The sequence below is a fragment of the Alternaria hordeiaustralica genome (genome assembly GCF_023758085.1).
Source record: "Alternaria hordeiaustralica strain BMP 2776 chromosome Unknown scaffold_1, whole genome shotgun sequence".
Classification (NCBI taxonomy): domain Eukaryota; kingdom Fungi; phylum Ascomycota; class Dothideomycetes; order Pleosporales; family Pleosporaceae; genus Alternaria; species Alternaria hordeiaustralica.
The window spans coordinates 1,870,395-1,891,061 of record NW_026056773.1 but is presented as its reverse complement, the minus strand read 5'-3'; the positions used below and the strand labels follow the sequence as shown (position 1 = coordinate 1,891,061).

Sequence of the window (20,667 nt, the reverse complement as noted above, 5' to 3'; positions counted from 1 at the left end):
CTCTCGGACGATCACATCAAGAACATCGGAGTCCAGCGACCAGCACGGCGGATTCACGGCGCTTCCAGGTCCCGGCGACTGAGGTGCGTGTGGGGACAATGCGGGTGGCTGCTGGCTACCTGACAATCTTGCGAGAGCTATATCGGGAAATGCATCCGCTTTACTTGTGCTGCACTGCATGTCGCGGGTGCTAAGTAATGTGATATTAAAGACTTGAGAGCGGTGCACCGAGATATATGAGGAAGTCGCGTTACAAGCAAGCCAGCTGGGGAAGTAACGAAAGTACTGGTAAACATTGACCCAGTTTCCTCTCCGCGCTCCAACATCTCCTTTCCCCATCCATCCTCTGCCCGGCGACTCCACTATTCCACGCGATGAAGCGCTTGCGTCGCTGGGACTTGTTTAATCATCAGCGGACCCGCGCCGCATCCTTTTCGGTGCAACGTTCTACGCTATGTCATCGGCACATGCAGCGAAAGACACGACCGCAACAGTGATCGGTCTCATCGCCCCGTAGCGATGGTCACGGCCCACCTAGAGCCTCACCTCGTATAGATGTGGTCAATGGAGTGCACCGGCGCGTCGACCGACATGCCAATTGCATACCAAAGGATGGGTCAGCTGAACGCCTTACTACGGCCCAAAATGCCACGCCCTCTCAGACGACTTGTTGAAGCTTGACAGCTACAGGCTTGCTCGGCACTCGGCTGCGAGCTTAAGCTTTGCACTCAACGGGAGGCGCATGATACGACAACGCTAGCGGCGGCACGGTTGCACGAGGAAAAGCGGGCCGACGTCAGCGTCTCGCGCGATGACTGGCTGCATGCCGTTCTTGATTGCGGTGCGTGACGTCAACTGTGGAAACTCCATACTGTGCTCTGAGCGCGAATTGCACATCGCAAAGGGCCCCACCAAGAACGAAAATTTCTGCTTCATGGGGTGCCCTTGGGGTGCGAAATTGTGGGTGTCTGGAGTCTGGAGGAAAAATGGAGAGACATTGTGCGGAGTGCGGAGGGCTCGCATCTCCGGGTCGATGAGATGGATGCAACCATCAGCATCCTTTGTGGTACAGCCAAACCAGGAAAGGCGAGCATATCGATGATCGCAGCTCCGAGTTCCGTGGCAGGTGGCGCCATGGAAGGCAGAAAGCTTCATCCGCCTGGTTGCCAACCCGTTCCCGTTGTCTCGGCATCAATTGTCCCAAGATTGCGACTCAAAACACAAGCACTAAGCCGACGGATCGTGTCAGGCTTGTCATTTCTTCACTCCGCTGCAAGGCTCCACATCATGCTCCCACCAATCAACGCGTCGTTCTTCGGAGACTATACCAAGCCAGGAAGCATATCAGAGTGTTTTCCGGCCGACGAAGGGGATGACCGTTACCTGGAACCGTGGAAGGTCCGCTGCGGGGCTCCCACGTTGTTCCTGGCTCCCCTGACCCAACCTGCGCGTATGGTATCAAGCCGAGGGAAGTGTGGCATATAAACCCTTTTCGCACCCCGAACGCCAGGCTTGTTCTCCTGTAACCACGCCTGCCAACCTCCGGGTTTCTTTTATACATCCATTGCAGGGTGATTGGCAAGACAAGATACCACCATGGGTTACCAGATCGGCAACATCTACGGCATCACCGCCATTGCGGTCATCGGCGGTGGACTGTTTGGTTTCGATATCAGTTCCATGAGCGCTATGTACGTACTCGCCGTGGCTATCTGAGACTGATGCTAACATTCATAGTTTGCCAACTCAACAATACCGATGCTACTTCAACCAGGGGCCTAAGGGTCCTCCCTTCACAGGCCCCGAGGACGATTGCTCTGGTCCTACCGCCGATGTCCAAGGAGGCATCACTGCAGCGTGAGTCGGCTCTCACCATGTATTACATCTTCAGCAACTGACTCAGTACAGTATGCCTGGTGGTTCTTTCGTCGGTGCTCTCGTCTCTGGTTACCTGACGGATAAGCTCGGTCGTCGCAGGGCTATTCAAATCGGTTGTGCCATCTGGATCATTGGTTCCATCATCTCCTGCGCCGCTCAAAACATCGGCATGCTCATCGTCGGTCGCTTCATCAACGGTCTCTCTGTCGGTATCTGCTCCGCTCAAGTCCCTGTCTACGTCTCTGAACTCGCTCCTCCCTCCCGCCGCGGTCGTGTTGTAGGATCCCAGCAATGGGCGATCACTTGTAAGTACCCACTCGACAAACTCCTGGTGAGACAAAAGCTAATAAGCGCTTCTCAGGGGGAATTCTAATTATGTACTACATCTCCTACGGCTGCAGCTTCATGGAAGGCACCAAGGCTTTCCGTGTTCCATGGGGTCTGCAGATGATTCCTGCTGTTATCCTTGGTATTGGACTTCTGTTCCTGCCGGAATCTCCTCGTTGGCTCGCCCGTCACGACAGATGGGAGGAGACACAGGCCGTTCTTACCCTGGTTCACGGCAAGGGTGATCCCAACAGTCCTTTCGTGAAGCTTGAGCTTGATGAGATTCGTCAGATGATCGAATTTGAACGCCAGAACGCCGACGTTTCCTTCATGGAGCTCTTCAAGCCCAACATGATCAACCGCGTTCACATTGGTATCTTCACTCAAGTCTGGTCTCAGCTGACTGGTATGAACGTCATGGTAAGTTCTGACTGTACCAACTGCATGTGAAACTTATACTGACTTCGTAACTCTCCTTCTGCAGATGTACTACATCACATACGTCTTCGGCATGGCAGGTCTTACCGGTAACATCAACCTCGTCGCCAGTTCCATCCAGTACGTTATCAACGTCTTGATGACAGTTCCTGCTCTTCTCTTCATGGACCGCTGGGGTCGCCGTCCCATGTTCGTCATCGGCGCAGTCCTTATGATGATCTGGATGTTCGCCAACGCCGGTCTCATGGCATCCTACGGCAATCCCGCCCCTGAAGGCGGTCTTGGTGGTATTGCCGAGCAATCCTGGGAGATTACTGGCGCGCCTGCGAAGGCTGTCATTGCTTGCACATACCTCTTCGTCGCCTCTTACGCGCCAACCTGGGGTCCCGCGTCTTGGGTCTACCCACCAGAGATCTTCCCTCTCCGCATTCGTGGAAAGGCTGTTGCCGTCGCTACCTCATCCAACTGGTATGTACAAACCTGCCTATGATGCTTGAAATCATCAAATACTAACTCCGCTCCAGGATCTTCAACTTCGCCCTCTCCTACTTCGTCCCACCCGCTTTCGTCAACATCCAATGGCGCGTCTACATCATCTTCGGTGTCTTCTGCCTCGCCATGGCTATCCACACGTTCTTCCTGTTCCCCGAGACGGCTGGAAAGACGCTTGAGGATGTTGAGGAGATGTTCATGGCTGGAGTTCCCGCTTGGAAGACTAGGGTCGAATACAGCAGCACTCGCCGTGCTGAGCGTGGCGAGGTTGATAACGAGAAGGGTCTTGAGCACAGCCCCGTTAGGGTTGAGAACGCCGAGACCAAGGCTTAGGCTCTATTTAGGAGGTAATGATCGATGGGAAATGTCTAGCATTGGATATGATGAAGAAGAGTAACAGCCACTGGACTGTTTAATCGCAAAGGTACCAACGTACACATTTTGTCACCATAGTCCCATTTCTTAGTGATGTAGAGTGCAGCTCATTATAACATCCGACCCTGTTGATACAGTGTCTGTCGACCTTTACATCTCGGACGCTAACAACAGTTACACAATATGCGACCAGACCTACCGTCTGCAGTGCTGATTCCCCCCTCCTTTTCGCCGAACATCATTCGCCGCGACGCGTGTGCCCGACTAGGCTAGCGTGACGCGTCGCGACTTCCGCCCGCCTTCCGTTCCTCTTTCACGTTCATCCCCGCTGCAGCGTTTTGCTCGGTATCTTATCCACTGCAGTTCAGTTGGGCATGTGCTCTGGTTCCACCCCTATCTTCTGCAGTTATGCGTCACTCAAGAACGGTTCGTGAGACGTCCATGTAGCCCCAGCTGGTGAACAGAACTCTTTAAAGTAGTATGGATGCTAGGTGATAGGCTAAGCTGCACAGGTGTAAGGAGCGGGTGTAGGTTTCTCTGTTAAAGCTGCTAAGGCTAAATGTAGAGTAGTGCACAGCTAAAAAGAGGCGTCTTACACTCTCTTTAGCAGTAGTAACACGCTATAATAAATTATAAGAGAGCTATAGAGTAGAATTAGGGGTATATAGGCTGTTGCTTTGCGAAAATTAGACTTTATAGGGCCGCTTTGCGGGAGTTAGAGACTCTGTATTGTATTCTTAGATGCTGCAAGTTTGATGGATGGAATTCATGCTGCCCGATCATCACAACATTCGCAGTTTGTTTAGAACAATGATAGCGACTTGTTCATTGGTGGGGTCTATGTATATAAAACCCATATACTCCTTCACCTCGACAGCTAAATAAGCGGCGCATTGCTCACGCTTAGCAGACTGCATGTGTCTTTCCAGTCTTTGCCTGTAGACTGTGGTCCTCGTCGAAGTGATCTGTCGCCTTCTTCTTAAAGATGGGGCTGATAATGGTCGAACGACGACGCATTTCGAATGCATGCTGCCTGTGCTCCTCGATCTTCTTCGCGTCGAGCTTGTCCAGCGTCGACAGCGCAAGCTTGAAGTCGGCAAGCAGTGCGTCACAACGAGACTTGGTGAAGTCCTCGCGCACAACCACACGCAGCATCTTCATCTTCTCGGAGTGAGGGGCCATCGTGTATGCGGGAACGACCCATCCGCGCTCGCGTAGTTGATGAGCACTTCTCTCGTTAGTTGCAGTTGCAGAAAAAATGGGGTGCACACTTACATGGCAAACTCATCGTACTGCTTGCCAAGATCTTCATCAATGCGGCAAGCAACGAGAGGAAGTCCAGCGCCTCCCCTTTGACTCATGATGATAAAGCCCAACGCCTCGAGGTTCGCGGCGAGATAGTCGGCCGTACGCGTCAGGTTCAGCATGATCTTCCTATATCCTCGCTTTCCAAGACGAATGAGCTGGTAGTACTGTCCAATGATTTGCGAAGCGCCGCGGGAGAAGTTGAGTGTGAAAGACGCCTGGTCAGCACCGAGGTAGTTGATGTTGAAGACGAGCTCCTGGGGAAGGTACTTGGGGTCGCGCCACACGACCCAGCCGACACCGGGGTATACAAGTCCGTACTTGTGACCAGAGACGTTGATGGTCGTGACCTTTGGGAGGCGGAAATCCCATAGTAGACCAGGGTTGACGAACGGAGCGACAAACCCACCGGACGCGGCGTCGACGTGAATATCGACATCGATATCCTTCTCGACGAGGAGGTCGTTGATGGCTTTGATATCTTCGTATTCGCCAGTGTAGGTCGTTCCCAGGATTGCGCCTATTCGAATTAGCTCATTGTCCTCTTATAGATGCTGTAATACCTACAAATTCCAATGGTGTTCTCATCGATGAGATCAATGCATTCCTTGGGGTCCATCACATAGCGCTCAGTAGTGCAATATACGTATCGCTCTTCGATATCAAAGTATCGGCATGCTTTCTGCATACAATCAGTATGCTTCTCCTTCTTGTCTGCCCGAAACGGCTCAGCAATAGGGCTACATACCTCCCAGCAGACCTGTACAGCCGAGTTCATGATCATGTTTGGCTTGTCGTAGGGCTTGCCCTCGGCCTTGCGCTTGTTTTGCCAAAGCTTCTTCTGGGCCAGTACACCCAACTATGCTGTGTCAGCTCAACAGCTTCCAGCTTCATACCACTGTATTCACTGACCATGATGGCTTCAGAAGACCCAATGGTAGAGGTGCCGATTGTGTTCGCCTCTGGATCTGCCGGCGCATTGAACAGCCTGGCGATCATCGATACACATCCTGTTCACAATTCAGCAAACATTCCTCAGCCCATTTTGTAGTGTATGTACGAACGGTTCTGGATATCGGCGCTGACAGGGTACTCTTCGTAATCGATGAAGTTCTTCGAGAAGGCGTCGCTGAGGTAGAGGGTTATTGGGAGGTCACGAAACGCGGGCTTGTTCGACATACACCATGAGCTTCTCGGCCTCTTCTTCCTGCCCATATGTCAGTCTGTGTCTATCCGATAAATGATCATAATAGCTTACCATGTAAGTTGTAACGAATGAAGCCAAGTTCAGCGTCGGGGTGCCGTCGAGCGTGAGATCGTCCTTGATCATGCGGTATGCACTAGCATATCGTCAGCGATGCTGTCGCAGCTGTGGTGCGGCACATAGTCTGGTGTGTTCGATGCCAATAGTGCATGTAGCAAAGTACGTACACATGGGGAGGCATTTCTCGGTCCTAGATCGTGTCAATTCCGGGTATAGCTACTCAAAAGGGCTGGGCTCACCGGCATCTCGTGTCTCGGCAGATCTTCAGCAGCATATTTGGAACCGTAGACGGTAGCAGTGTAGTCGTCGGCTTCATCGTCTGGTGTCAGATTGATGGTAGTGGTGGCATCAATGGCCTCGAATTGGCTCTGCTCCTCGGAGACTTCCTTGTGAGTTGCTACACGGTTGATATGCACCATGTTGGCGGTCGTAGGGTGTGTTTGTGGAGGGGTCTTCTGGAAGAGACAATAGTGCCTGCCTTCTATGATCGAGGTGCAGGTGCGAGGAAAGATGGAGGAAGAAGAGAAGCAGGAAGCCACGTCAAGGAAGTAAACAAGGCAGCCTAAGAACTACCGGAGCTGCCGCAGAATCAGCAGCTTATATCGCTCACCAGCTCCTGTCGCGCCTATCATGCAGCATCAACACGCCGCCCGCGTTCCAGCTCACTCTGCTACCCCACCACGACTTGCATACGACATACGTTGGGGGCCACCTGCTGCAGGCCGACGCTACACGACGCGTACGTCGATTCATCATCCAGACCGCCTAGCGCGTCTCCGTAGCCATTTACTCTACATGAGGCGTTTGAGCTGGGAATAATCCAAGTAAACAGACGCACGATGTCGCGCCCAAGGTGCTCATTCGAGAGCGACAACATGTCATAGCGGGGTACAGGCCGTTCGCTAAGCATTTGGCCCGTGAAGCTTGTCTGGCTAGTGGCCCTGTTTCCTCACACCGCCCTGCACATGCCTTCCTGCTTTCGGCCACGAGCTAACGCCTTTCGAGATGGACTATCGGCAGGGTAGTGCCAGGTACGATCTGCCCGGGCGAGTGTCGGGTTCTGCTCCGCAATGACATTTCACAACCTTCGGGGCTGAGAAGATATGCGCTGGTGGTAGGTATCAGCTAAGCCATGGCGGTTTATGCGTAGCTGACGAGAACGTTATTGCAGCAAGGTCGTCGCACAACAGGCACCGTGTCAGCAGAGTTCGGTCGCAGGTTCGCTTCCGACCTTAACACTGGTAGCGTCCGAGTATATGGCTAGGTACTGATTGGATGGCTCTTCTGTGCCGCTGAAAGACAAGGCCGCGGGTAAGTCGCGGCGCGAACCTAGGTGTGCGCAAGTGAGATTCCCAAGCATTCCAATAGGTGAGTATTTCCACTAGTGCTGAGTCAATTGAGCACTGTCACGGCATTGGGGACTGCAGTGCAACATATATTACGGAGGCAAGCAGCGTTGGACTGCAAGCATGGAAGTATATTTGAGTATCGTTTTATACGCAGAGCATTGCGACAATCGGTATCAATTAGCCAAGACATCTCAACGCCTTGACCATGCGTGGTTGCTGAAGCGAATCATGTACGCACCGATTGAGAGCTGAATTACAAGCGCAAGCGTGGAACCATAGCAGCGTCAACCCGTCTTGGCCAAGAGAGCAATGCTTGTTATGCTCGAGCAAATGTCGAAAACTGGCTCGGGAGGTGTACTTGCTTCGGCTTGTTTTTGCGGGCGGCAGGACGACCCGGGGGTTTGAATGTGCACAACGAATGTACAGCGCTTTGGAGTTAGCGAATGTGTTGCTCCGAATAGTTTACATGCGGTCGCCGTAGTACCCAATGCAGGTATTCGAGTCCAAAGGACTACTCCAGTTGAATGCTGGCCGGAGTGCTTGTCTCAACGAATATCCGTACAGGCCGGTGATGAGCTATCTATAGTCTGTAGGGAGCCTTTTGCTTCATATAATGTTCGCAATGCTGATGCGACTTGTGCCTGACGGTGTCGGACTTGGGTTTGGCGCCATCTTTGGTGGTGGTGGTGCTTCCGGTGCCAACTGCACGCGCTTAACAGGATTATGGGGTGGAGGATAGTAGGCAGGCGATTGCGTGGATCGATGAAGGAGCTCATCCATCAGCTGCTTGACCATTTGCTCAACCTTGCTCCACTCATCCGGTTCAGTTGTAGTGTTCATCGGTGAACCAGATGACGTGCGCAATGGTAGTGCGTCCCGCATCGGTTCATCGCCGCTCGGCGATCTTGTAGCGATGGGGGTCGGGTCTGGCTTCATGCTCGAAGAGATCAAATTATCACCCGCCCAAACCCAAGAATGCTCAAGGCTGCTTTGAGCGTCCGCACTGACGTACGCGATCATCTCCTCATCCTGCTCGAGCTGATGACTGCTTGCGCGCCCGGTACGCACTCTGTCGAACATCCTTTCGAGGAAGAATACCACGTGCTTTCCGCACGCCGTGTTGACCTTCCGTCGATTGCCAATAGCCCTAGAGAGATGCAAGCAAACGAGTGCAGCCTTGTACTCGCCACGGAAGCATAGCACAAGTATACATCTCCACAAGTGCAAACATACGGCATTGCTCGCTATCGAAGCTACTAGCTCTTCCCATGTTTTTCCAGAATCCTGTTTGGGAGGATTGTGCAAGGCCCTTGACACATACGTTGCCGTGTCTTGAGAAACGGAAAAGCACCGCTTTAGAGCACTCACTCGCTCCGCGAGACCGGCTACTGGAGTCAGATTGCGCCGGTACACACTAAAGCGAGCGGACAACAAGCAAAAGATTGTGGGCAGTGCCGACATGTCGAACAGTGTATTGGAATCAGGCTGGTAGGCTTCAGGAAGGAGCAGCAACTTAAGTCGAAGCTCTTCATCAAAGCTTTGTAGGCTCTGTGGGAGAACTACGCTTGATTTGAGAATTTGCCGCAGTGGCGCATATAGGCGTGTGATGTGTATGTTCGCCATGAAACCAGTGTAGTGAGTTGGCTTCGCTAACGAGCGGAAGGAACTGTTCGGTTGGATGTAGCGGTCGTCCACGGCGGATGGCAGAGATATTTCGCAGTCGATTTCGTTGATGATCATAGGCTTGCCTGTCTCAAGCGACATGATCCTATTTCAAAGTCAGCTGCAGTTGGCAAAAAGAGATGTGAAACAGCTTCCATACCTATCGCGAACGTAGATGGACCACCAGAGCCTACGTCGGATCTCGCCGTCGACAAGAGGCCAGACGTCAACTTCAGGGCATATTTGCAATTCCTGGGCCATTCTTGCGGCAGAGGCGAGCCACATAGAGCCCGCAGGGCCCAAGTTGCACTCAGTAGCGTAAATGCTCAACAGAAGTGCTGCTTGAGCATATGTAACTGAGACATCGTGCGGCCAGGACTGGAGAACAGCAGTCGCGGTCTCATACATTGCCTGGCCCTTTGACACTGAGGTAGGAGAGTTGGTGTGCCCCGGTTCAGCTTGCAAAGCACCACAAGCCAATACCGCAAAGAATAATCCAACCCATTCACGAGAGCAACCCTCGAATGTTTTCGAAGTGTACACTTCGTCCACTTCCCGCTGAAAGGTGGGCCAGTGAACAGCAGGATATGACTCGTGTATCGTCTCCATGTATGAGCGAGCGAGATACGCAAAGTCTGCGCGTATTGGTATCTCGGGTGACCGCCAATTTGTCAATCCAGCGCCCTTTGGATCGTGATGGGGTGTAGAAAATATGCCTTGGGCATGTGTTCGGATGTTGCTGCGGACCTGGTCGAAGTTGTTCAAGGCTGGCATTGTGATCGGACGTGGTCCCGGTATGGCGCCAATCTGAGCTTCAGAAAGCCTGCGCTTCGTGTCTGTCCGTTCGGGATCTAAAGGCTCACCATCGGAGACCTTGGTGCGCAGCTGAGAGTTGACATGAGTCAACTCGGCAATCTGACTCTGGAGATCCTGGACCTGTCTATGCAACGTAAGCAAATGTTCGTCCAAGTGGGCTAAGTCATAACACGTACTTGATGGATGACATTCGCCGGTTGGTCTCCTTGGTGAATTGACACCTGTGGTTACGGCTCGAGCATTCCGAACAAGCCGATGTCTCGGTTGCATCGCACTAAAATAGTGGTCAGTAACATCCTCACATGGTCTCCAATTCAATGCCCTGACATTGCTCATGGAAGCATGTCAATCTCAGCAAAGCTCATGCGCAACTGGATACGCATGCGCTCGACGCGACTGAAAGGGAAGATGGTCGTCTAGGTGGCCAGTACCTGATCATCCATCCCCAATCTCGCTTGTCCGCCTCTGATGGCATTGCTGGAATGCCACCAAAACACTTGCTTTTCATGTACGTATGAACCTTCTATTTTCTTTACTCACCTTGACTTTGCGTTCTCGACAAGCATCGCACGAGGGATCCTTACGTCTCTGTCTGTATGCGCGTTTTTGCGCGTTCAAGTTCGCGGAAGATATCTGAGTAGGGGATATCATCAGGCTCGCGCCATCGTGGTTGTGGTCCGGCAGGCTTCCAGATGCCGTACTTGGTGAAGTGGAATGGCTATAAGAGTTCGAAGAATACCCAGGTGAACGGGAGCCAAGCTGTGGGCCAGTAGGCGCCGCCAGAGTAGTCGTGCGAGCAACCGGATGCGACATCGTGAACGGACTTGGTGGTGGTATCATGGTCCGTGGCGACTGCCCACTGGAACCTGGCGGAGATTTGCGCATTGTGAGAGATAGCCCAAGCGCTCGAGGACAGGCCGGGTGTGGGTATCGAAATTCGCTTGGTAGGTAACAAGTTCTAGTCGAGATGATGTCGCTATGGAGAAAGAGTAAGTGGTCTCGGTAGAAGCCGAACACAGCGCTACTCAGAACGGGCCAACGATATTAGTAGCTTGTGGGACCAGGTAGACGTGTTGAACCAATGGAAGCCAACCGTCAACACCTCATGCTGCCTTGGCGTGATGCAAGATGCGGAAGATGGAAACTTGTGGATGAACAAGATAAATGACAGGTCTTCGCTCCAAGTGGAGAAACCGTGCAAGCGAGCGGTAGGTTGGGCAGATTGAGTGACTCGGGCATACAGAAGGCTGGAGCGCGATAGTCGGGTCTGTGTCGCCTGAGTAAGTGCTGTCAGCCAGCCGCTCGGCTGAGTGGCCGAGATGCCACAGCTTTAGGTTAGGGTCAGTGGCTAGACTGGTTAGGGTGAACTGCGAGGTGGTGTGTGATGATTGAACTTTCACGGCCGTGAGGAGACAAGAGACGCTTCGGCAGACGGCAAGGTTCGTGGGAACGATGTTAAATCTCGGCAAAGATCCGATGAAGGAAATACTGGGTATTTCGGGGCGTCGTATGGGGCTAGTATGCTAGTCAAAATGCTGCAATGATCAGCTCAATTCCCAGTTGCAGTGAAGTTCGTCTAGCAACCTTGTGGTAAGGCGGTAGAAGGACCCTGTCAGGTCGCCACCTTTCGATCTCGGATGGATGCTCTGAGCGACACAGGGGATTGGTGAAGGTGCTTCGTTTAAAGCACGTGTCGACTTGGCGACGCGCTGAAATGGAAAGGAGCTTCGGGGACCCTGTACAAAGCTCCGTATCCTGGGAAAGTAGGGGACTTTAGCAAGCCTTGTTCAACAACACCACGAAGCAGAGGCCTCCTGTGCATTCGACGTACCGGTATACGGGAGGAGCAAAGTTTATTGCGGGTTGATAGTACCACGAATGCCCAGATATGTGGTTTGGCTCCCGTCCACGAGTGGACCGATAGAAGTCGTCGTGCAAACCTATGTTTTTGTGTCTCGTGAGTACTGCCCAATGGCTCCGCACACGGCATACAGCTGGTGCTGCTTCGACTAGAATGAGACGAAGCGAGTGTTCTAGTTCAAATTCTACACGGGCTGGCAGCTCCGTTAGCAGGCTCGGACGTAGATCCGGATGGCTAGTCTTACCTGACAGCTTGTCCGGCTCTGATGAAGCCTCATGTTCCAGAAGATGATCGGTTCGTGCCTAAATGCCAGACGGTCCACATGGCTTCACCCAAAACGTCCAAGGCATACCTTTTCGGCGAGATTCATACAGGGGTGTACCTGCATGCGGCATTGAAGAAAGGCACTTTCGCTAACGCCTGCAGCCATGGCAAAAGCACACGGGATTTCGAATCTGCAAGCACGAGGATTACTCGGATGAAGCGCTCTGGACTTTGAAAGACGATGGCGAAAAAGGCGCCGAAGGATCAGTTTTCGGTCCCCAAGAAGATAGGGAACACCGTCATGGTGGTTCACTAGCGATCTGTCCCGACATGCCCTAGTGGGATTCGCGGAGACTGTAGCCAGGCCTCCCCAGCCACAGCACGTTGAGCGGTGGAATCGCCGTGCACGGTACGCCACAGCCACATCAATTGCCGTGTGGCTTCCGATTTGTTGGCAGACCTTGAACCTACGTAATGCTCACACTGATGTCACTATGAACAAGATTCTTCGTACATCTTCTTGGGTAAGTACACTAAGCGTTGAATTAACACTACCTCATTCAGGACAGTGTTCCGAGAATTGTTCTGCGCGCGTCGCCGGAGAAGATCCCTGACCTTGCGGCGCCCGTCATCAGGCGTGGCACCGCTTGCAAAAACGTGGTTCCCCACGTTGCAGCGCGTGCCCGCGCCCGTCGCGGAAGCCCCACAGGCAAGGCCAATGTATGGCTAGTCTGTCCTTCTGTTGATTTCGAGCTTGGCGTCGACAGCGGCTCGGCCAGTCAGATGCAACATGAAGAGCAATGCGAAGCCGAGGTGACCAGAAACCAGGTCAAGGCGGGTGGAAATTTACTGCCAACTGCCGAACCGCTCGTCTAGACCGCGCCGCGGCCCCTCGCCACCTGAAACTGACAGCTGCCGGATAGCAAGCCCGGATAGGTGCCTTACGAGGCTTTTGACGGGCGTCTCAAGAACGGTGCTATGTTTCTGATACACGGCAGGGTACATTGCGGTATCCGCAAGAGCGAGCACCAATCTCAATGGTCTGTAGCATCTGTTGAGCGTGTCGATCAGGACGTGCATACCAGAGGCCCGCAAAATGCTTCTACGGTACGATTTGTGTCTGCAAGTCGGAGTTTTGATCTTTTTATATCCTGTGCGCCGTTGCACATGTCGCGTGGAGCGGAAGGTATGGAATGTGACACCCGACGTCTGCTCAAGTATCGATTTGATGCCGTCCCCTCCGGCCGCATAGTTTTGTGTCGACGAGGCCCGTACGTACTCTGAGTAGTAAACAGAAGTGAAAAGATCTACAGTTGTGATCGCTCGTTGATCATCTATGATTGCGCGGCCCCCTGGCGGGTCGGTAGCTTCCGTCCAAGGAAGGCAGCCGATGGGGTTTCGAGAAAACAGACTGGGATGACAGGAAGAGTAGCGTGCTGTGAGCCGCTCATCTGCGAGAATGGACCGAATGTGTCTTGGCGGACCCGAAGTTGAGTTCTGCAACCCGAGTTTGACGTGCGATCGGCCCTCCGATAAGACGCCGTTGGAGGCAGGCTAAAATTTCGCCGGTGATCTTTCGCCTGGCGGTTTCCAACCGGGGCGATCAGCACATGTCAGTCCCGAATAGGAGGTCATGCAGAAAATCTCTTAGACGCTTGGAGAAAGGGAGAAGCTTGTCTCTGGCGGGCGGATGGAGATCTGCGAAATTCGGAGTCGTGTTGGGGTAGAGTGGCGACGTGATAACGCGTCGTCCTGTTCGCGGCAGTTTCTCCAGGTCGGCGAGGAGAGCGAGAACAGTATGTATCGACAGCAAAACCGTTGAAGGATGCACGTTGATGCTCCTGCAATATCCGCTACGCTCTTCATGGTGGGTGCGCGTGGTGTCGTCGGAATGCGCCAAGTTCTTCGCGCCTTCCATGCCTCCCGCCGACTAGGAAGCCGGTGTTTACTTCCGATACCTAGGTACTCGAGGCGGGCGCACTGGAGCGCGCACACTACCTGGGCATTGGACCTTCGCTCGCGTGCCGTAGCCATCGTCGACATCTCACTTGAGCAGTCGATTCACGTTGGGTCTCGATGTTGTGGCCCTCGAGGCCAGCCATGTCTCACACCAGCGTCCCCATTATGTCCTTGTACGATGCTCCGAGATTGCCGCACACCTAGATCCGACAACCTTAACTGCACCTCTAGCCAACACTCGAGACAATGCTTTTTCTTGTAGCGCAGCGCGCGGCGCAGATAAAAGCACCCTGGTATTCTCCGGAACTATGCGTGGAAGAGATAGGCAAGCTTTAGAGCGAATTATTCTCCGACTCGATGTCACGCATCCGCCTGGTCGCAATCTATCGTGTATATTCCCACCTCGACTTATGAACAACGAATCAACGACTCTCTCATTGAAAGTCCTCGTCACAACCTGAGAAAGAGCATGTGCACTGGATAACACGCTACCCCACGCAGTAGACTAGCGCGACTTACAGCCTCGGTACATCACGTATGCATTGATACAACTTCGGATGGCTGGGCACCGTCAGCACCGAGGTCGTTACATGAGCAGTCGTGAATCACGACTAATCAACACTCCCACATAGTAACGTATTGTTGGTGTGCAAATAACGTTCCATTGTCGCCATATACATAATACTCAATACATACAATCATCATGGCATCCGCGGAACAAGATGTGCAGCTGCACGACTTCACCAACATCTTTAGCTTGAAAGGCAAAGTCGCAGTCGTGAGCGGCGGATCTCGAGGATTAGGTCTCCATGCAGCATCAGGGTAAATGAATCCATCTGCTTCCATCCATCATTCCAGCGCACCTGCCTAACACAAGACCAGCCTGATGCAAGCTGGCTGCTCCAAGATCTTCATCACCTCCCGTAAAGCTTCAGCCTGCGATGCCGCCGTCGCAGCCCTAAATGCGCTCCCCAACAAGTCGCCTGGTGCAGTAGCTATTTCCATTCCCGCGGATAGCTCCAAGGTCTCCGAGATCGACCGTCTTGTGCAGGAAGTCAGCAAGCATACCGATCACGTGGACATTCTCTTTGCCAATGCAGGAGCTACCTGGGGCAGCAAGTTTGAAGAGGCGGATGAAAAGAATGGATGGGATAAGGTCATGGACTTGAACGTCAAGGGTGTCTTCTTTACAATCCAGAAGTAAGTCTTTCGTTTCTTTTACTATCTGATAATAGCGCTGATATAGGCGCAGACTCACACCCCTCCTCACCAAAGCTGCAACAGTCCAAGACCCCTCGCGCGTCATCGTAACAGGCAGCGTAGCAGGGATTGGCGTGGGATCTCTCGGTGAGACAGGCTCTTGGTCGTACTCCGCATCCAAGGCCGCAGTCCTGCATCTTGCGCGCAACCTTGCTGTTGAACTAGGGCCCAGACACATTCTTGTCAACGGTATTGCGCCAGGATTCTTCATGAGCAAGATGGCAGGTGTACTGATGGAGAAGGCTGGTGGTGAGGAGGCGTTGGGAAAGACTAACCCGAATGGAAGGGTAGGAAAGCCAGAGGACATCGCAGCTGCAGTTGTATATCTGAGCAGTAGGGCTGGCGGACATGTCAACGGAGACACAATTGTGCTCGATGGCGGCAAAATTCATGGAAGTAACAAGTTGTAGAATTTAGGAAAGACTAGGCCTCGCCCTCAGGAATACGCATCCCATGCATTCCCCTATATCCACTCTTCTCCGGCTTCTTCCACCCCTTCAACACCTCCCCTTTGACTTCCTCCTTGATCTCATAAACCTCTACCCGAATAGGTCGGCACGTACTCTTCATCCCCTCATCATCATCTCCCTCTTTCTTCTCTTTTTCCTCTTCCGCCTGCGTCCAGCCCCACCGGCTTAGGTCACCACCTGGGCATGTACTCAGCGCACATAACAAGTCCAACTCGGCGAAGAAGGTAAGAAAGCTATCCTTGGTCGCAGGACTAGCTTCCATGAAGTAGCGGCCTTGGGAATCTAGACCCGTGACCTGGAATACGTTGAGTACGTCGTGAACATCGAATTCCGTCAGACCATATGGCAAGATGGAACGGACGAGGTTGGAGTGGCAGTGGTAATCGTAGGATGAGGATGTCAGCATGTTAGAAACTGCGTTAATCGTTAGCATAACTTCCGCATACTCTATTTGAACGGAAGAATCTAAAAGAACAAGAAAAGTCCAGCGGTACAGCCCATCCCAAACCAAACCCCAGACCCGCGCATTCAGACATACCATAAGGATCACACCTCGTCCCTAACAAATCATTACACCGTCCACCCCACCTCGTAACCCCACCCCTCTCATCCCTGCTGCTCTCCCTCCCCTTCCCCATGCCCTTCCCCTCGGAATCCCTAATCTCACATCCATCCTCCACAAGCCCACACATCGGCCTCATGAACGGGAGGCAACTCCACAGCCTATCCCCCTGCACCACATGACTCCCCTGCAACTGCCTCGTCCTAGATGCCCAGAAGCGCTCTCGGGGATCATGCTGGTTCCACACGTTTAAATCGCCGACTTGGGGGCCTTCGGGCGTGGAGAGACGGAATAGTGCGCCTGCGGGTACGGTCCAAGCTTTTCCGCTGCGGGGTGGGATGGTGAAGTCCTGGGTCTTTATTAGGGAGGTGGAGGGGAGGTCGCGGAGAGTAGTGTAGAGGGCGGTTGGGGGGTGGAGGGGGGAGTCGGCGGATGTGGGGAAGTAGGCTGGGGCTGGGGGGATGCTGTTCCGGTCGTTTTCTGCCATGGTGGTTGTCCTTGTTGGTAGAGAGAATGCGCTGGGGGTGGGCAGGGTTATGATCGTGATCTTGTATGGATATGGTGACACGGATCGGAGTTGTAGATAGAGTTTGGGCCGGTATGTCATCCATATGTCGGGCATTACTTCACACCAACCGGTATCCACATCTACGGGTCCATGAGCCGGCGATAAGCGTTGTGTAGGATGCATGTGCCGATGTCGGATACGCCCTGGGCATGGCAAGAACAAGAGCGATTGCTGTGGGAGCTGTGCCGATGAAAACGTCTGGTAGGCAAGCGGACAAGAACACAGAACGCGGATATTGTAAGGTTCTACATGTGTGATTTGAGTACAGCTATTGATACCTTGTTTAGATATTCTCATTCCGTTTAGACAGCACTTTTAAAACTCCAATGCCCCGACCTTTTACATCCCAAATGCTGTATGCGATATGTGTGAACGGAGAAACTGAACTGTGAAGCGTTGATAAGACTTCATGCCGCTACACCCCCGCACTCTTGACGTCCGCCTGACTGCCGTTAACGGCAGCCTCCAGCTTATCCACTATTGTGCTTCCATTTTTTAGAGTCCTTCCACATGTCCTTAATGAATTCCTAGTCTTGTTCACACAAATCCTCCACCGCCTTGTTGTCCTTTACTAAAAGATAAAGTTGTAAGAGCTAGTAACGTTAAAGAGAGAAAAAGTGTTAAGGTAGATGCTTATAGTAGAGGACTTTAATAACTAGCTAGTAGATATAGACTGTGTCTAGAATATTAATTATAGCGTGCTAATTAATTGCTAACCTAGTTAATTTAATATAGTCTACGTAGCGTTGCTTTTTCTTAAGTTCTTTGTAGAACTCTTAGAGGAGCTTAAGAACCTAAGACACGCTTAATTTAATTAAGTTATTATTTAGATCTACTAAAATTTAAGCTATTTTAAGCTCTATATAAGCAGGCAGGCTACTAAAAAGAAGAATAAGGCTACCTACTATTAAATATTTAGTGTTAGAGAACATTATAAAGAATTTAAGTTAGAGACTAAGCTTAATAGAGAAGCGTTAGTTAATAAAGAAGAGGAGAATAAATAGAGAGAAAGAGAGAGAGAAGCTGTACAAGTAAATATTCTTGTAAGAGAATTTATATTATTTTAAAATTACAATACCTAGTTACTTTATTACAATAGCAAGCTATAGTTATTTATTGCAAGTTCTACAGTTGTACGTAGAGCATTGTTATTACTTAATTACTATAAGAAGAGCTGCCTCGCTAGGTAATCCTTAGGTGCTAACAAGCTGCAAGGCTTAGCCTAAGCTTCCCTAGGCTAAGGATATGTTGCATTTACTCTTATTTTACGACCTTTTTAATACTAGTAGAGGGCTATACCAGACTTGGACACCTTCTTGATGATACCCAACGGCTTATATATTCATCTTAGTGCTTCCATTTTGTTTGCCGTTTCGTGTAGGACTTGAGTCTGGGCTGGGGATCTCGAGGGTGTTCGATCGCTTGGGGCGGAAAGGAATGGGTGTGGTAGGTCTCGATGATAGGAACTGTGATGTGTTAGCCAAAGTGCTGCTTATTATCATGAGCGAAGACCTACTGAAGAAGCTGCGCTCAACATAGCGATGAGAGACGCTTGAACCACATCCTGGTGGATGCCAACACCCCAGACCTTCTGACTGCTCTGCGCGGCTGTGCAACCAATGTAGGTCGCGGCCTTTGCGTCTTTGCTTGTACCAATCGTGTGCTCGTTGTAGTCTACAACGTCCAGGTCGATACCCAGACTCCTCAGTGCATCGGCCAGCGATGACAGCGCACCGGTGCCCGAACCCTGGATCTTGTGTTCCTGGCCGTCAATCTCAATGACACCGTTGAAGATACGGCGCAGGTTGCGGCTGCTGACTGTTCGGCCGTCTTGCGGTGGCAGAGGTGTCTCTGATCGGTCGGCCTTGATTTCGTAATCGACAAGGGAGAAGCGAGGGTTGCGTTTGAGATGGTAGGCTTCTTCGAAGAGGTTCGTGATCTCGGTTGGCAGGAGTTCGCGGCCGAGCATGTCGGTCTCCTTCTGCACAATCTTGGAGAAGGCGATTTGCAGACCACGAGGCAGGTCGAGTTCGAGCTGGCGCTGGATGATCCAGGCGATTCCTCCCTTTCCACTTTGTGAGTTGACGCGGATGATGGCTTCGTACGTGCGGCCGATGTCTTGGGGGTCGAGGGGAAGGTATGGGATCTGCCACCGGCTCTCGTTGTCCGCGCCGTTCTTCTTGCGCATCTGGAATCCCTTCTTGATTGCGTCTTGATGTGAGCCGCTGAAGGCGCATACAACAAGCTGGCCTCCGTATGGTGCGCGCGGATGTATCGGGATCTTGTTGCAGCTCTCCACCATATCGATAATTGACTTCAGATCAGAGAAGTCGATCTTTGGATGTATGCCCTGGGTGTACAGGTTGAGGCCCAGGGTGACGAGGTCAACGTTTCCTGTGCGCTCTCCGTTGCCGAAGAGCGTGCCTTCTACTCGGTCTGCACCCGCCATTTGTGCCAGTTCTGCCGCCGCTACTGCGCATCCTCGGTCGTTGTGTGGGTGTAGAGAGACGCAGATCTTCTCCCTCTCGGAGATGTTCTTGCAGAAGTACTCGATCTGATCGGCGTAGACGTTGGGTGTCGACATTTCCACGGTGGCTGGCAGGTTGAAGATCAGCGGGTTCTCTACACTTGGTTCCCACGCTGCCTTGACAGCCTCGCAGACCTTGATGACGAACTCTGGGGACGAATCTGAGAAAGTCTCGGGCGAGAACTCGTATGCCCACTCTGTGCCGGCTTGCGCAGGGTCGTCCTTGGTTATCGAGCGCGCGTACTTTGTGCATTCGACTGCGAGGGCGATTGTCTCATCGTCGTTCATGTTGAAGACGATCTGCTGGAAACACGGGCTGGTCGCGAGGTACAGGTGGAGGATGGCCTTGCGCGCGCCCTTGAGGGAGTCGACGGTGCGGCGGATGAGCTCTTTCCGGCATGGCGAGAGGACCTGGATCCAGACATCGTCAGGTACTATGCCGGGTGTTTGGATTAGGCGTTGCGTGAAGTCGAAGTCGGTTTGCGACGCGGAGGGGAAGGAGACTTCGATTTCCTTGTAGCCGAGCTTGACTAGCATATTGAAGTAGTCCCATTTTTGCGCGCCATCCTGCGGTCCGTGTCAGATGCTGGTTCGCAGCGGCTTCTGGGTGGATTGGTACTTACCATGGGATCTACTAAACTCTGGTTACCATCTCTGAGGTCGGTCGACAGCCAGCGTGGTGGCTTCTCGATGGTCTTGTTAGGCCATGTCCTGTCCGGCAGGTTCAATGGCTTGAAGGGATGGTACTTCTTCCAGGGCTCTTTGAGCATAGGCATCTTGGTGTGATTAATGCAGCAGGTATCTTGAGGCGCTACTTTGAGAACAGTCTCTTGGTGGCCCAGCAACAACAATGGAGGGCCAAAAATGTATCTCGGGTGAATTCGAGCAAAGTAAACACACTTGGGATATGGAAAGACGCAGGAGACGTGCGCACAGGCAGACTATTAGTACAGCGCGAGGTATGATTCACAGCAAAAGAAAACTTTGGTCGGTGATACTAAGCCCTTGAGCCGGCCACTGGGAATGGCATATGACGATGCGGGGCGCAGAATTCGCTTGCGCGCGCCCTGTGCATTCAATTGCGGGGTCCGACTTCGGGCTGCCTGAGCTCTACCAAACCGACAAATCATGCTACGCGGATTTGATTGTGTACGGACCCCCGAGGCTTCACGCGGAAACCCAAAGCATGATGACCGAGGTGTGCATAGCTATACGGACGTGTATACAGCCGCAAACATGTTGTTTGTACGCCATTCAGCCTGTGACTGAAAGCGGGTATTCCAGGTACAC

The 20,667-nt window shown here is 52.4% G+C and overlaps 5 protein-coding genes across 5 annotated transcripts; 2 read left to right on the top strand and 3 right to left on the bottom strand.

The window, feature by feature from the left end:
* Window positions 1-1,596: 1,596 nt before the first annotated feature.
* On the top strand, window positions 1,597-3,468 carry J4E84_000575 (uncharacterized protein; the record flags this gene model as incomplete). The annotated part of the gene is made up of 6 exons (XM_049383213.1): window positions 1,597-1,691; window positions 1,738-1,857; window positions 1,909-2,183; window positions 2,240-2,625; window positions 2,690-3,111; window positions 3,168-3,468. The coding sequence occupies 6 exons, from the start codon at window positions 1,597-1,599 to the stop codon at window positions 3,466-3,468; spliced, it is 1,599 nt and encodes a 532-aa protein (XP_049248731.1).
* Window positions 3,469-4,413: 945 nt separating this feature from the next.
* J4E84_000574 (uncharacterized protein) lies at window positions 4,414-6,498 on the bottom strand (the record flags this gene model as incomplete). The annotated part of the gene is made up of 10 exons (XM_049383212.1): window positions 4,414-4,738; window positions 4,786-5,335; window positions 5,383-5,497; window positions 5,564-5,674; window positions 5,728-5,825; window positions 5,880-5,944; window positions 5,997-6,022; window positions 6,074-6,155; window positions 6,247-6,269; window positions 6,319-6,498. 10 exons carry the CDS (start codon window positions 6,496-6,498, stop codon window positions 4,414-4,416), a joined length of 1,575 nt encoding a protein of 524 aa, XP_049248730.1.
* A 1,536-nt stretch (window positions 6,499-8,034) lies between these two features.
* On the bottom strand, window positions 8,035-10,096 carry J4E84_000573 (uncharacterized protein; the record flags this gene model as incomplete). The annotated part of the gene is made up of 3 exons (XM_049383211.1): window positions 8,035-9,196; window positions 9,251-10,030; window positions 10,083-10,096. 3 exons carry the CDS (start codon window positions 10,094-10,096, stop codon window positions 8,035-8,037), a joined length of 1,956 nt encoding a protein of 651 aa, XP_049248729.1.
* Window positions 10,097-14,693: 4,597 nt separating this feature from the next.
* On the top strand, window positions 14,694-15,660 carry J4E84_000572 (uncharacterized protein; the record flags this gene model as incomplete). Its single annotated transcript, XM_049383210.1, has 3 exons — window positions 14,694-14,812; window positions 14,873-15,190; window positions 15,243-15,660. 3 exons carry the CDS (start codon window positions 14,694-14,696, stop codon window positions 15,658-15,660), a joined length of 855 nt encoding a protein of 284 aa, XP_049248728.1.
* Window positions 15,661-18,184: 2,524 nt separating this feature from the next.
* On the bottom strand, window positions 18,185-20,153 carry J4E84_000571 (uncharacterized protein; the record flags this gene model as incomplete). Its single annotated transcript, XM_049383209.1, has 3 exons — window positions 18,185-18,316; window positions 18,367-19,944; window positions 20,001-20,153. 3 exons carry the CDS (start codon window positions 20,151-20,153, stop codon window positions 18,185-18,187), a joined length of 1,863 nt encoding a protein of 620 aa, XP_049248727.1.
* Window positions 20,154-20,667: the final 514 nt, after the last annotated feature.